At 38.5% G+C, this 17,017-nt stretch overlaps 1 protein-coding gene across 3 annotated transcripts in view; it reads right to left on the bottom strand.

Annotated features, from left to right (window-relative positions):
* Window positions 1–16,407, bottom strand: part of RPRD1A (regulation of nuclear pre-mRNA domain containing 1A) — a 65,453-nt gene extending 49,046 nt beyond the window's left edge. The window contains exon 1 of one of the 3 annotated variants that reach the window (XM_043889728.1): window positions 16,102–16,407. In XM_043889728.1, the coding sequence (XP_043745663.1) occupies window positions 16,102–16,252 (151 nt within the window). In that variant the 5' untranslated portion in view covers window positions 16,253–16,407. The remainder of the gene's footprint in view (window positions 1–16,101) is intronic. The other 2 variants (XM_043889729.1, XM_043889730.1) reach the window with 2 other exon arrangements.
* Between the last annotated feature and the right edge of the window lie 610 nt (window positions 16,408–17,017).

The following is a 17,017-nucleotide window of genomic DNA, read 5'->3' as shown; positions in this document are numbered from 1 at the left end:
AGCCTGTGAAAGGTGATAGGGAACTTTATAACAGATTCACAATGATACAAATAAATCCACTGATCAATCTCACTTTTAAACAGAAAACAAACTTGATATTAGATATCTCTTAATGTGATGCAGCAAGAAGTGCATAAAACAGGCAATAAAGTATTCTTTGAAAATGACACCATAGGATGGAATCAGTCAAATGCCTAAGGAGGGAAATTATATAGCCCATCTGATAATCTTAACAAATAAACTGCATGAGAAAATGTGTGGGGGGGGGACCCACAAATTTAAAAGACCTGTTAACCAAATGTCATAAATGGACCTTGTTGGATTCTGTTTTGAACATTTCACTACAAAGAGACATTTTTCAGGGAATCTAGAATACTGAATATGAACTATGTTCAAAAAAATAAAAAAGAATCAACAAAGTTAACTTTCTTAGGTGTGACAGAACTCTTACAATTATATTAAAATTTTAACATAAAGCTTACTTTATCAATTATAAATATATGTAAATGTTCTGAAGTCTAGGTTTTGCTTTAAAAAAAAAAACAGGAAAAAAACTATCAGGGTAGGGAAGATTTAGGGAGATGAAATCAGAAAGATGTAACATTAATAATGCTGAAGCTGGGTGATGGGTTCACTGAAGTTCAAAATCTTATTGTCTCCTACTTCTGTATATAATTTTGTCTATCATAAATAGTTAAAAATCTAAGTAAAGTTGGAGTGTAAAAAGTAAATTCTCCTTTCATCTCCACCCCCTTATCATGAATGAGCTCATTATTATAGTGTGTGTATCCTTTTCACACAACTCTGCCTTTGCAAATACCATATACTCATTCACATGTCCACAGATACCCACATACAGAGGATTTTTTTCTTCAATAAGATCATGCTATACATAATGTTTTGCAGTTTTTTCACACTTCAAGTATCCAAAGCATTTTTGTATTCATAAACAGATCTGTCACCAAATTCTTTAGGAGCCTCGTTCCTTTTAATAACTACTTAATTGATGCTTTTGAACTGTGGTGTTGGAGAAGACTCTCGAGAGCCCCTTGGACTGCAAGGAGATCCAACCAGTCCATCCTAAAGGAAATGAGTCCTGAATACTCATTTGAAGGGCTGATGCTGAAGGTGAAACTCCAATATTTTGGCCACCTGATGCGAAGAACTGACTTCTTTGAAAAGACCCTGATGCTGGGAAAGCTTGAAGGCGGGAGGAGAATGGGATGACAGAGGATGAAATGACTGGATGGCATCATCAATTCGATGGACATGAGTCTGAGCAAGTTCTGGGAGTTGGTGATGGACAGGGAAGCTTGGTGTGCTGCAGTCCATGGGGTAGCAAAGAGTTGGACACGACTGTGTGACTGAACTGTAGTCACGTGATACATGTATATGTTGTTTCAAATCTTTAACATCTTTCATCTTTGTAAACCTGAGCAAGTATGTCTACAGGATAGATTCTAACAGGCAGAGGTGATAGGTTAAAAGGTATGTTGTTTAAATTTTGACAGACACTGTCAGGCTGCCCACCAAAGAGGGCAACTGCGTGTATTCCTACCACATGAAAATGTTCATTTCTCTACATCATCAACATACTACTATTAATATTTAAGGTCTCTGCCAATCCCCCCAGAGTAAAATGATTGTGTTTTTATTTGTAATTCCCTATATACTACTAAAACTCATTTATTTATGTTCCTTCTTTTGTAAATTGCCTATTCACAGCATGTTCCCCATTTTTCTACTGAGCTCTTTTTCTTGTCATAACTCACAAGAGCATCGTATATGTGATGAATATTAGCTTTTTCCTATCTTAGGTAATGCAAATATATTCTCCGAACCTGTTGCTTAAAACCAAAACTTGGTATTTTCTGCATTCAGGTAATTTATAATTTTATGTGGCCAAATCTATTTCCTGTATGACTCATGGCCTATACTGTATTCATGATCCAAAACTAGAAATTATAAATATATATTTTTTCTTATATGACTCTATAGTTGAATCTTTTCAGTGCTGTATCTGTAATTCACCTGAATTAATTTCATATATGATATTAGTCAGGAATCTAAGAATTACTTGTTAATATCCTCTTTGGCCTTCCCAGGTGACGCTAGTGGTAAAAAAATCTGCCTGCCAATGCAGGAGACTTAAGAGATGCAGGTTCTGGGAGGGGGGATCGGGATGGGGAATAAGTGTAAATCTATGGCTGATTCATATCAATGTATGACAAAACCCACTGAAATGTTGTGAAGCAATTAGCCTCCAACTAATAAAAAAATTAAAAAAAAAAAAAAAAAAAAGAGATGCAGGTTCAATCCCTGGGTCAGGAAGATCCCCTGGAGGAGGGCATGGCAACCCACTCCAGTATTCTTGCCCCGAGGATCCCCATGAACAGAGGCAGGCTACAGTCACAGGGTTGTCAAGAGCTGGATACGAATGAAACAACTCAGCACCCAGCACATCCTAGCTCTTAGCCCATGAATTTCAAGTGTCTAATTCACCAAATGCTCACATAAAGTAGGTCTCCTCACAAATCTCTACTCTGTGTCCTCCATATATATTATTATTCCTGTACCAATAACATGCTCCGCTCATTTCAATGTCTTCACAGTCTCCATGGATACCGAGAAGGACATACTATTTCTATTACTGTTTTCCGGTCAAAACTGTCAAAATTCTCAAGACAAAAACTGCCGTGGCTCTTTCTGCACATTCATGTTTTTCAAAGATTTACAGAATTAGAGTTAAATTTCTCATTGACTGTTCTGAAGTTACAGATTAATATGGGGATAATTGACCTCTCTGCAATCAAGTTTACTTAGCAGTTTTACATACTATTGTATTTTAAAACACATACAATAAAGGCATGCTTTAAAGCAATAAAAAGCAAAAGTGCTTGGCATACAGCTACATTAAAATAAACTTGTTAAAAATACTTAACACATAAACCTGAAAATATCCTATAATATCAAAGACAAGAAAACACTGGTAGAAAACAATAGTCTCAGAGTTACAAATGATGTGTCCCAATTCCAATATAAAGACCAATTTGTAGGAGACTTCTGCTTCTGAGAAGATAGAGCAGACATACATTTTTCTAGTCCTCCTCAAAGTAAAACTACAAATCCTGGACATAATAAATAAACCAAACACAGGAAAAAAAAAAAGAAGGTAGACTGGTGAGGGGCCTTGAGAGTTCAACACAAGGTGGGTTCCCAGAGTTTTCATTTTGCCTCAGATATCTCAGATTCAAAGTTGATGAGGCCAGCAACCCAGAAGTCCTAACAGGTGCAGATATAAAAACCCCCAACAGAAGCCTTCTCACTCTAGTCAAAGGAGTAGGAAAAGGGCAGCCTAAAAAGACAGAAAACTTCTAGAAAATAATCTACCTACTCCAACCAAACACACTACAGAAAGGAAAAGAAAACAGAATCAGTGGCCCCACTCACACCCACGCCAGCAAAGCCCGTAACATGGAGCATAACACCTCTCTAGAGCGGTGTCAGAGAAGGCAAAGCAGAGAGCCTGGGCTTCCACCCCACCCAGCAGTAGGGACACACTCCTCACTGGGGTGGAGTCACAGAAGGACTAGTGGAAAGTCAGGACCTCCACCATGGTCCAGCAGTACTGGGCCCACACATTCACTCTTACACGTCTGTGGGAGCAGGGGAAGTCTCACGGGACGCTAAAACCCCCACTCACACACAACAGTAATGAAGAAGACCTCCCTCCCCTGATGGGGTGGTGTCAGAGAAACCCAAGTAAAATAGAAATCGATAAGGTCCAAAGTCTCATAATATAATACCAAAAAAAATCTATGGATCAAGCAAAAAATCCACCAAGCATCAAGATCTCAAACTGAACGAAAAAAGGCAATCAATAGCTGCCAATACAAAGATGACAGAGATTTGAGAATTGATAAAAAATTTTAAGACAGCCATCATATAAATGCTTCAACTAGCATATGCAAATATGCTGAAAATTCAAATTTTCTGGAATAAAGCTGAAGCAGTACTGAGAGAAACTTGCAGTACTAAATGCACATGCCAGAAAAGATGAACAAGTCTAAAGCCAATAATATAAGCTCTTACCTCAAAAAGCTACATTAAGAACAACATAAAAATAAATATATAAAACAAGGAAATAGGGGGAAATAAAAAAAGTAGAAGCAGAAATAAACGAAAGTGACACACAAAAATAAAGCTGCTTCCCCCACCCCAGTTTTTGAGATACAACTGACACAACGCACTATATCATTTAAGGAGTGTACAGCACAATGCTTACATATACTGTGAACGGACTGCCACAATTAAGTTAAAATCTGTCATCTCATATAGATGCAAAAAAAAAAAGAAAAAAAATTAAAAAAAACTTTTTTCTCCTTGTGATGAGACCTCTTGGGCTTTACTTTCTTAACAGAGTCATATATACCATACTAAACTGCTAGTCACTCAATCGTGTCCGAGCCCTTGCCACCCCATGCACTGCAGCCTGCCAGCTCCTCTGTCCATGGAATTCTCCAGGCCAGAATACTGGAGTGGGTAGCCATTCCCTTCTCCAGGAGATCCTCCCAACCCGGGGAGCAAACACGGGTCTCCCACACTGCAGGCGGATGCTTTACCACCTGAGCCACCATACAGCAATGTTAATGACAGCCGTCATTTTGTACATTACATCCCTACTATTTATTTATCTTAAAACTTAGTTTGCACCTTTTGACCATCTTCTACTTCTAGCAACTACAAACCTGATTTCTTTTTCTATGAGTTTGGGTACATGGCCTTTTTTTAAAAAAAAGAAAAAAGAAAGAAAGATTCAACATATGAGATCGTACAGTATTTCTTTCCCTGATTTATTTCAAACAGCATTATGTCTCAAGGTCCATCCACATCGACCCCATGGACTGTAGCACGCCAGGCTTTTCTGTCCATCACCAACTCCCGGAGGCTACTCAAACTCATGTCCATCCAGTCAGTGATGCCATCCAACCATCTCATCCTCTCTTGTCCCCTTCTCCTCCCACCTTCAATCTTTCCCAGCATCAGGGTCTTTTCCAATGAGTCAGTTCTTCACATCAGGTGGCCAAAGTATTGGAGTTTCAGCTTTAGCATCAGTCCTTCCAATGAATATTCAGGACTGACTTCCTCTAGGATTGATTGGTTGGATCTCCTTGCAGTCCAAGGGGCTCTCAAGAGTCTTCTCCAACACCACAGTTCAAAAGCATCAATTCTTCGGCGCTTAGCTTTCTTTATAGTCCAACTCTCACATCCATACATGACTACTGGAAACATGACTAGATGGACCTTTGTTTGCAAAGTAATGTCTCTGCTTTCTAATATGCTGCCTAGGTTAATCACAGCTTTTCTTCCAAGGAGCAAGAGTTTTTTGTTTTCACGGCTACAGTCATCTCTGCAATGATTTTGGAGCCCCAAAAAAGAAAATGTCTCACTGTTTCCACTGTTTCCCCATCTATTTGCCATGAAGTGATGGGACCGGATGCCATGATGTTTGTTTTTTGAATGTTGAATTTTAAACCAACTTTTTCACTCTCCGCTTTCACTTTCATCAAGAGGCTTTTTAGTTCTTCTTCGCTTTCTGCCATAAGGGCGGTGTCATCTGTGTATCTGAGGTTGTTGATATTTCTCCTGGCAATCTTGATTCCAGCTTGTGCTTCATCCAGCCCAGCATTTCGCATGATGTGCTCTGCATATAAGTTAAATGAGCAGGGTGACAATATACAGCCTTTCATATTGAAGTATGTATTTCAATATATTAGCAATAAATATGTGAACAGTAAAATTAAAAATACAATATCCTTTTAAATTGCTCCAAATAATCAATATATTTAAATGTAAGTATAACAAAACACAGGACTTGTGTGCTGAAAGCTATTTGAGAGCTATAAAAAACATCAAAAATGGAGAAATATACTATATTCCTGGATTAGAAGATGTGACATAATTAAGGTGTCAATTCTCCCTAAACTGGATTAATGCAACTCTTATCAAAAACCCTAAGCAAAATAATCTTTATTGATATAGACCAGATTATTCTGAAATCTGTTGAGAAAGGCAAAAGAACCAGAAGAGCTAAAACAATTCTGCAAGGAATCAATCTACCCGATTTCAAGACTTTCACATAGCTAACAGAGTAACAAAGACTACCTGTGGCACTGGTGAAAGGAAACACACATGGATCAATGAACTAGACCAGAGAACACAGAAACAGACTGGCACAAATATGCGACAAAGCAGTATACTTTTGATAAAGTAGCAAAGCAATTCAATAAGGGAAAGATAGTCTGCTTTTTCAACAGAGGATACTAGATCATTTAAACATTGATCTAAATTTTACACCTTATATAAAAATTAGCTCAAAAAGGAATATGGACTTAAATGCAAAACTATAAATATTTTACAACAAAACACACGGGGAAAAAATCTTCGGAAAAACAGGTCTAATCAGAGTTCTTAAACTTGACACTAAAAACATAATTTATAAAGAAAAATTTGATCAACTAGGATTAAACGGGGGTGTGTTGGGATTGAGGTGGATGTAGCTAAGAGGCAACACGAGGGATTGCTCGTGGTGATGGGTATGTTCCATATTTTGACTATATCAATGTCAATACCACAGCTGTGATGTTTTGCAGGATCTATAATATCAGAGATTTTTTTAAAAAACTAGTTGTCTGTGATATTACCATTGGCGAAAGCTGGTAGCAGGTAAGCAGGATCTCTCTGCATTATTTCTTAAAACTGACTGTGAATCTATAATTATAGAAAAATAAACACTATTTTTAAAAATATCATGTTTGGGGGCTAAAAAATGACTACACCAGCACTTCCAGAAGACGGTGGTTAGAAGAAAATCCAGAGTTCACTCTACATTTTTATTTATAGACATTAATATCAATTTCAGTTACTTAACTCCAAAAGAATCTGAAAGCTAGAGCTTTAAAAATGAAAACAATTACTACACTGAATTAGGCACAATGAGCTAAAATAAAATTAATGTGAAGCACTCATGGTCTCTGTTAATCTGAAAACAGCTCTCAAACTTTCTGGTCTCAGAATCCCTTCATGCTCTTATACCCATCAATATGTACCTTATTAAAAATTAAAACAAAGGAATTCTTAACATAATCTTTAAAATTACATGTTAACACAAATAGCATTTGTTTAAGAAATACATTTCTCCCCCAAAACTCTTAAGTGAGTCATACTGTTTTACATTTTTGCAAATCTCCACCTCAACAGAATACAGATGGATTCTCCTGTCACCCTATAGAATATACTACAATACATTGTTTTACTGAAAGTAATGAAAAAAAGCAGACCACACCCAGATAAACTTGGTAAGAGCAAACTGAACAGTTACAGATAGTTGCGGATATTCTTTGAAACTACACCAAAATCCAAAAAGCCATAGTTTTTAAAAAGATTCTAAATTGCAATATGTAATCTAAAAACATATTAGTGAACTTCTAAAACTCTCTTACATTAAAATACTTTAATCTACCATGCTCTTTGAATGGATCTTTGACTTACATATCATTTTGTAAATCACATATTAGTTTCTTGATAAACACTGGTTTGCTTTTATTAGGTAATTATTTTTAAAAATCACATTTGCAAAAGTATCACTACTGACTTCATTGGAAGAGTGTTTAAAAGCACTGAGAATCAGGTGCCAGGCTCAAGATAGCACATTAAGCACATTAAGTTTTCCAAAATTCTAATTTTTGCTTAAAAATTTTCCAAAATTCTAATTTTTGCTTGAAAATTTTATAATAGACAACAAATACTGTCAGTTGTCTTTCTTGATTAAACAGTCATTACAGTCATTTTGAGAAAACATCTGGCAAATATCCATGTTTCAATAATCACAGTTTCTCGCATCAGTTTTTTGAAACAAAATGGTATTCCATGAAAAAAGCAGCTGGTTTAGCTCAGAAAGCAATCACACAGGTGTATTTCCTCCAGAATGTGCAGTATACAGAACTTCATGTATACCTCTCATTTTGTTACACAGATTATTTAAAAGACATGTAATCACATCTAATGTGATTCTCTAGTCACTGAGAGCTTTTCCCCTACAATCCGGAAAAAGAGAAGAATGCTTACTTTCACCACTTTTATTCAACATACTACTGAAGCTTCTAGTGAGAGCAATCAGGCAAGAAAAAGAAATAAGATCCAAATTAGAAGCAAAGAAGTAAAATTATCTCTGTTCATCGATGTTACTTGTTATAAAACCCTAATGAGTCCACAAAAAACTTAGAAATAATAAATGAATTCAGCAAACTTGCAGAATATAAAACATTCAAAAATGAATTGCATTTCTATAAACTAACAATGAACAATAGAAAAAATAAACTAAGAATTCTATTTATAATTTTATCAAAAAAGAATAAAATATTTAGGAATAAATTTAACCAAACAGATATAAGGCTTGTATACTGAAAACCGTAACAAGAAATAAAAGATACAAATAAGCGGAAATATATCTCATTTTCATGGATTGGAAGACTTAATACTACTAAGATAACTGTATTCAAAGCAACCTACAAATTAAATGGAATCCCTGCCAAACTGCCAATGGCATTTTGACAGAAATCAAAAAACCTAACCTAAAATTCGTATAGATTTCCAACTGATCCTAAATAGCCAAAACAATCTTAAAAAAGAAAATTAAAGTTAAAAGACTATTCCCTGATTTCAGTACCTAAGAGAAAACAATAGTAATCAGAATAGTATAGTATAGGCATAAGAACAGACGTACAAACCAAAAGAATAGAATAAAGAGCCCAGAAAGAAACACCTGCATATATAGTCTTCACTAGTCAGTATGGAAATGAAAATTAAACCACAGATACTACTTCACAATCATTAGAATGTCTTTTTTCAAAACAAACAAACAAAAACAGAAAATAATGTGTACTGATGAAGATGTGCAGAAATTGGAATCCTGGTACACTGCAAGTGGGTGGCAATGTAAAATGGCACAGTCAGTGTGGAAAACAGTACAGTTATTCTTCAAAAAACTAAACACAGAATTACCACATGATCTACCAACTTCACTTCTGGGTACATACTCAAAAGAACTAAAGAAGGGACTCACACAGATATCTGTACAATCATGTTCATACCAGTGTTGCTCACAATAGCCCCAAAGTGGAAGCAACCCTAGTGCCATCAATAGATGATTAACTAAAAGCTGGTATATAGATATAAGACTATTATTTAGCTCTTAAAAAGGGAAAAAAGTCTGACACATGCTACAGCATGGATGAACCTTGAAAATAATGTTGTTAAATAAGCCACTCCCAAAAGAATAAATTCCATGATTTCACTTAAATGAGGCAACCCAGAGTGGCCAAATTCATACTCACAGAAGTGAGTGGTTGCCAGAGGGTGGAAGAGAATAGGGAATTACTGTTTAATGGGAATGGAGTTTCAGTTTGGGAAAATGAAAAAAGTTCTGGAGGAGGATGGTGATGACAGTTGCAAAACAGTGTGAATGGACTTAACTGTACAGTTAAAAAATGGTTAAAATGGTAAATTAATATTATGTATATTTTACTAAAAGAGGGGGAAAAAGGTTAAAGTGTTAAATTTTATGTTTCATATATTTTACCATAATGAAAAAAGCCCAAGCACACACACAGACACATGCACACAAGTGTCAAGATTTAATAAAATCAGTAAGCTGAGCTACTGTGATGAGCATAGCCAGGAAAGTGCCATTTTTTAGCCGTGAGCATGCAGTTTGAAAAATACAATGATTACTAGTACAGTCTGGTGCTTCTGCCTTGATTAATGATCAGGCACTACCAGTTTTCACCCACTTTTCCTTTTACCCCATCAAAGAACATACCAACACAGTGAAAAGAGCTGTGTGAGAGAGAATATCTTAGTATTTGAAAATAATTTTTACCTTGTCTCACATGCTTCCTAAAAGGGTGTTGATGATCCACCAAAGGGGACCCAGTGACCACACTTTTAGAACCACTTCTCTAAGAATAGATAAATATGGGAAGAGCAGAACAATATGATAGACTGGAAAAGCTGGAAATTTTTTCCAAGTCTTCCTCAAACAGGTAAATGTTTGTAATTGGAGTTCATTATTAGCCTTAACATGTCAGAAGTTTCTAAAAATATGATGATGGGCACACAACATACACAAGATGTAGTTTGTGAGGACAACGTAAAGATATACAAAAAGGTGTTGAATCATCTTTTTAAATTTTTTAATCTTTTAAATTAATTTTTACTTTATTTATTTTGGCCACACTGTGCAGCTTGTGGGATCTTAGTTCCCCAGTCAGGGATCAAACCTGGACCTTCAACAATGAAAGTGCAGTCTTAACTGCGAGGCTGCTGAGGAACTTCCTATATCTTTTTTGAGTTGAGAGGAAATTCATATAAGTTTAAATTAACAATGTTAAAGTATATAACCCAGGGACATTTATCATACAGTTGTGCAACCATCACCTATACCTAATTCCAAAACACTTTTGTCACCCTCAAAGACAACCTCAGACCCATTCAAGTCATTCATTTCCCATTCCTCTTCTCTCCAGTCTCTGGCAATGACTTTCTCTCTTTGTGGATTCATCTATTCTGGATATTTCATATAAAAAGGAATCCTACAATATGTGACCTTTTGTGCCTGGCTTCTTTCACATCACATGTTTTTGAGGTTCACCCACATTGTACCATGAATTGGCATTTCACTCCTTTTTAAGGCAGAATAGTATTTCTGTGCATGGATATACCACACAAATCTATTCATGCACTAAGGGACAGTCAGGCTGTTTTCACCTTTTGGGTACTGTGAATTGTACTGCTATGAGTATTCTTGTAAAGTATTCGTCTGAATACCTGTTTTCAATTCTTGTGAATACACACCTAGAAGTAAAATTACTGCAAGAGTGTTAGTAAAAGAGGTGGACGGGACTTTCCTGGTGGTCCACTGGTTAGGAATTAACCTTCCAATGCAGGGGCATGAGTTCGATTCCTGGTGGGGGACCTAAGATCCCACATGGCAGGAGGCAGCTAAGCCCGTGAGCCATAACCACCAAGCCTATCGGCTCTAGAGCTCGTCCATCGCCCCGCCCTGCAACAGAAGATGCTGTATGCCTCAACTAAGACTCTATGAGACAAATAAATAAAAGATTAAAAACTAACAAGATGAGGGGTTAGGCAGCAGGGTGGGACAGGACACAAAGTACTGCTAAAACAGTAATAAAAAAAGTTGGAGGTATGAAGCGAGGCATCCAGACAACCTTTAAGTTCTGAGTTTAGGCAACTGGTAGACAGTAATTCTTTTCACTGAAATAGTAAATATAGGAAGAGTAACAGGGAAGTGGGACAAGAGTGGGGAAAGATGATAAATTGTTATATTGTACATGTTAAGTTTGACGTGCTCAAGAAATACCAGTGACATTTAGACTGCTAAAAAGGAAAAAAAAAATTACTGAATCATCAGCAGAGTGATGGCTGAAAACATATTTTAAGGCATCAACTATAAATATATAAAGTGAAATTATTTTTAATCATTAAAAGCTTTCTACATTCTAGTTATAGCATATTAACTGTATTTTTAAAATTCTAAAACAACTGCTGCCATTGTTCAGTCACCAAGTCACGTCAGACTCTTTGTGATCCCATGGACTGCAACACGCCAGGCTCCTTTGTCCTCCACCACGTCCCAGAGATTGCTCAGATTCATATCCATTGAGATGGTGATGCTATCTAACCATCTCATCCTCTCCTCCCCCCTTCTCTTTTTGCCTTCAATCTTGCCCAGCATCAGGGTCTTTTCCAATGAGTCGGCTCTTCGAAACAGGTGGCCAAAGTATGGGAGCTTCAGCTTCAGTCCTTTCAATGAACATTCAGGGTTGATTTCCTTTAGGATTGACTGGTTTGATCTCCTTGCTGTCCATGGAATTCTCAACAATTTTCTCCAGCACCACAATTTGAAAGCATCAATTTTTCGGCATTCAGCCTTCTTTATGGTCCAACTCTCACACCTGTACATAGACTACTGGAAAAACCATAGCTTTGACTATACTGACCTTTACCAGCAAAGTAATGTCTCTGCTTTTTAATACACTGTCTAGGTCTGTTATAGCTTTTCTTCCAAGGAGCAAGCGTCTTTTACTTTTGTGGCTGCAGTCATCATCTACAGTGATTTTGGAGCTCAAGAAAATAAAATCTGCCACTGTTTCCACTTTTCCCCCATCTATTTGCCACAAAGTGATGGGACTGGAAACCATGATCTTCGTTTTTTTGAATGTTGAGTTTTAAGCCAGCTTTTTCACTCTCCTCTTTCAATTTCACCAAGAAGCTCTTTAGTTTCTCTTCACTTTCTGCCGTAAGGGTGGTATCATGTGCCTGTCTGAGGTTACTGATATTTCTCCCCGCAATACTGATTCCAGCTTATGCTTCATCCACCCTGGCATTTCTCATGATGTTCTCTGCATATATGTTAAATGAGCAGGGTGACAATATACAGCCTTGACGTACTCCTTTCTCAATTTTGAACTAGTCCCTTGTTTCATGTCTGGTTCTAATTGTCGCCTCTTGACCTGTAAACATGTTTCTCAGGAGGCAAGTAGGGTGGTCTGGTATTTCCATCTCTTTAGGAATTTTCCAAGGTTGTTGTTATCCACACAGTCAAAGGCTTTAGTGTAGTCAATGAAGCAGAAATAGATGTTTTTCTGGAATTCTCTTGCTTTTTCTATGATCCAAAGGATGTTGGCAATTTGATCTCTGGTTCCTCTGCCTTTTCTAAATTCAGCTTGTACATCTGAAGTTCTCAGTTTATATACTGTTGTTGCAAGCCTGGCTTGAAGAAGTTTGAGCATTACCTTGCTAGCATGTGAAATGAGCGCAATTGTATGGTAGTTTGAACATTCTTTGGCATTGCCCTTCTTTCCAATTGGAATGAAAACTGACATTTTCCAGTCCTGTGACCATGGCTGGGTTTTCCAAATTTGCTGGCATATTGAATGCAGCACTTTCACAGCATTATTTTTTAGGATTTGAAATAGCTCAGCTGGAATTAACACCTCCACTAGCTTTGTTCCTAGTAATGCTTGTAGGGTAGGTTAATTGTATCTCATAGAGCTCTATTTATTTTGGTAATTACATCTCAACAGAGCTGTTACAAAACAACAAAATGGTCACCTCTCTTTTTGGTTACATTGTGTTGTATGTATCAAGGATATCGCTACTTTGTTCTTCTTAAGGGCCCTGGGGTATATCTCTCTGGGGGTTTATCTTTCTTTCAAGGAGACAAAGATAAGCAGACAATAGGGGAAATCGTCATAAGGGCATTTATCATAAGGGCATTTGACACGGCATTTCACCTACTCATTCTTACATTTTGACCAGTACTTTTCCCTACCAATGTCATTTAACCACTTCAAGAAACTAAAAAATGCCAAGCTTAATACAAAATGTTCAACTAATTTTCCTTAGTTTATTTCTTGACATTCCAAATTTGATCAATCCTTTCAAAAATACTTATTCTGCAGAGATAATGTGAGAATTCAAGATATCACAGTAAGATGTCTAAAACAACGCCTGGTACTCAGTTAATTACTGTCATCATCATTATGCTAAAGTTGATAAGCAAAGCTGAAGAGAACAGGGAGGACATAAAGGTTATGTGTGCCCTACAAAGGAACAATCATGTCACAGAAAAGAAACATTTGGCAGAAAATCCCATGTCACACTGAAAAATGCAGCAGCATGATCACCTCCACAATTACCATCATTTCTATCTTCACCATCAACACCCAACACTTCTCTCCCCTAAAGCATCTATTTATATGCCTTTAAATTTTTTCTATACATTTAAACCTATGAAAACATTCCCAAACTCAGCTAACAGAGTATCTTCTTATCATTTTTCCCTGTGCTTCAAAAAATGTTTCAAATATATGTACTATAAGCTACACAGATGTTTTCATTTCCTCCCTCCCTTGTGGTAGCCACTACCTTGGCCTATCCGTCAAGCATGTTTTCAAACTTTCACTATATGGCATGATGGTCTGCACCTTGCTTTCTCAGCTCAACATTTTGTTTGTTTGTTGTTTTTTAATTCAGTCATGTTGCTTCATGTAGATCTAGTTAATTCATGAAAACTATTACTATTGTATGAATGGAAAAATATATTTGTCCATACTCTAATGAGATGCTTACACTGTTTATCTAATTTTATTAACAGGCTACAATAATTTCTTGAGTTTCCAGGATATATTCACAGAACTAGTAGGTCAGAGGACATATGCCTTCAACTTCATTAGAGGTTACCAAGTTCATTTCCTTTTTCATAACTAGAATCAGCAGTCTAAGAGAGTTCTTGTTTCCTGCCCTCCTCACCAATCCTTGGCACTGTCATACATTTTGTGGGGCCACGCTCCCTCAGTTTGCAGGATCTTAAGTTCCCTGACCAGGGATCAAACTCAGTACCCTCCCCCCTTCCCACAGTGAAAGCTTAGGGGCCTAACCACTGGATCATCAGGGAATTCTCTGTCATACTTTTTAACTTTGCAAACCAAAAGGTCTAATGTAGTACTTCATTGATTTATGTCTTCTTGATTAGTAAGATGAGTATCATTTACTGGTCTTTCAGGTTTCTGCTTACGTGAAATGCTTTTAACAGTATGGCCACTTTTCTACTGATCTGTGGTAGTTCTTAAGAATAGTCTGGATAACAATCCTTATGCTCTTATGCTCTTTCTCCCTCCCCTCCAAATATAAACAATATAAAACTGTTGCTGATTTTCATATCTAATAAGGTAGATAAGCAAAGATAATTCCTGCCTTCTCAAAGTTCATAGCTATTATCCAGACATTTATATCTGTGTTTCTCAAACCTTTTTGGCCACTCGCAAGTGAATTCCTCCATGAGGGCCAATACACACACACTTAACACATGAAGTGAAAAACAGGACTCTACATCAGTTTTTTCTAAGGAATTAACAACGGGCAAATACACAAGAAAATCACAGCTTGTCTCCATTCTATATAGACAATTTGGATATGGTATTAATACAACATATGGCTTTCATATGGATCAATACACAAGCATCTGTTTGATTAATAACGGTTTGCTAAAATGCTTAATAAATAATAGCAGGTACATCAAGATGCCTGAAACAACAATTAAGAGTCTACTCTCTTTATCCAGTAAATTAAGAATTAAGGTATAAATCCAGACTAATTTTTTAGATCAAATATTTTAATTTTCAGTCGCACCATCATACAATCAGTTCTCCTGGGTAAATATGCTCTGCAGTAATGAAATGATTCTTCTACATATTTTAGTGACAGCAGACTTCAGCTGGAAAAAAGTTAACTTCATTTACAGAAGCACTATCGAATGCTTTGTAAAATAAAGACAATACCCTAAAGACGTATAATAATAGAGCAAGAAAGTACCTTAGATCACTTAACTAATACATTTTCAGGTGAGACACTTGCAACCCAGAAATTAAGAAATCTCCCTAATCCAGGTCCTCCTAAAATCTACAGTCCTCTAAAATCTACAAATTAGGATTCTTTCCATTACATCATACATCTTCTTATTTTAGACTCCCCCAGTCTAAAAACTCTGATTCCTCTCTTGATTTTACAAGATTGAGTATTGTGTTATAGAAATGAAATTATCTCCCAACCCCATAACAATCTCTTACTTTCTATACTTCCCAATTTTGCCCTTCCCCCTCTGCTCCATTAGATTGTACACAATGAAAAAAAAAACCTGACTGCCTAAATTTCCGACTGTAGTTAGTAGCGGAGTCCTGAGCCCCTGGCTACTGTTTCCACGTTAAACAGTAGCACTAATCCTTTATACCTTATCCAACAACACCTACTAAAGATAGCTTCGCAGGAGGCGCGGTGCACGCCGCTCCTCCTCGCCCGCAGCCCACCGACGCCAGGGAGCCCGGTGCGCCGGGTAGGGGCGGTGCGGGGCACCAGGGGGCTGGGGTCGCTGGGGGAGTGGGGATCCCAAGGAGCGCGGGGAGGGGGATCCCGGAGGCGCCAGAGAACAGTCCGGGGGGCGAGGAGCGGCCGACTCACCTTTCCGCAGCTCCCGCTCCCACACGGTGACGATGGGCCGCGAGTGCTTGCGATGGTGGATGAGCCACAGGGACAAGGTCTGCACGCTCTGCTGCGAGTTGCTCAACTCCGACAGCTTCTTCTCCAGCGCCGCCTCAGAGAAAGCGGACATCCCTCCGACACCGCGTTCGCGCCGTCCCACGCGGTGGGGCTGAGCGGAGGAGCCTTTCGCCGCCCCCGCCGCGGCCTCGCCCCCTCACCCCACCCTTCCCCACGCCCTCACCACCACTGCCGCCACATCCAACACCGGCCGCAAACCAGCAAGATGGCGTCCAGCCGGCAGTGACGTCACGGCTGACCGATGCCCCGCCCCCCGACCAGGCGCGGCCGAGAGGCGGGAACTCCTAGCGGAAGGGGCGGGACCGAGGCTAGTGCTGGAGAGGCGGGGCGGGCCTGGGCGGGAGGCGGGGCGGGCCTGGGCGGGAGGCGGGGCGGGCCTGGGCGGGAGGCGGGGCGGGCCTGGGCGGGAGGCGGGGCGGGCCTGGGCGGGAGGCGGGGCGGGCCTGGGCGGGAGGCGGGGCGGGCCTGGGCGGGAGGCGGGGCGGGCCTGGCCAAGCTCGTCCTGGGAGCTCTCTTTTCCAAGGGGTATTTAAAATCTCTACATAGGTGTTTAAATTTAGTTCAGCCACCTTGGAAGATAATATGGCGTGATATAGTCCATTTTATTATACACGTTTCTTGTGATCCTGAGATTTCTCTAAGTGCTATCAATGCTAGGAAAACACCAGAATGTTTGCCAGGCCTAGAACCTTTCTTCTGGGAGAAACTATGTTCCAAAGGGGTAATTAAAAATCCCTTGAACACCAGGCGTTGTGTGGTCCAGCTCAGTAACAGAGAGGGGTTGGGACTTTAAGTAAATGGCTAAATTATTTGTGGT

This window comes from Cervus elaphus, chromosome 27 (assembly GCF_910594005.1).
Source record: "Cervus elaphus chromosome 27, mCerEla1.1, whole genome shotgun sequence".
In the NCBI taxonomy this organism is placed as follows: Eukaryota; Metazoa; Chordata; class Mammalia; order Artiodactyla; family Cervidae; genus Cervus; species Cervus elaphus.
Note: the sequence above shows the minus strand (reverse complement) of the source record. Positions and strands in the feature narration are given on the sequence as shown.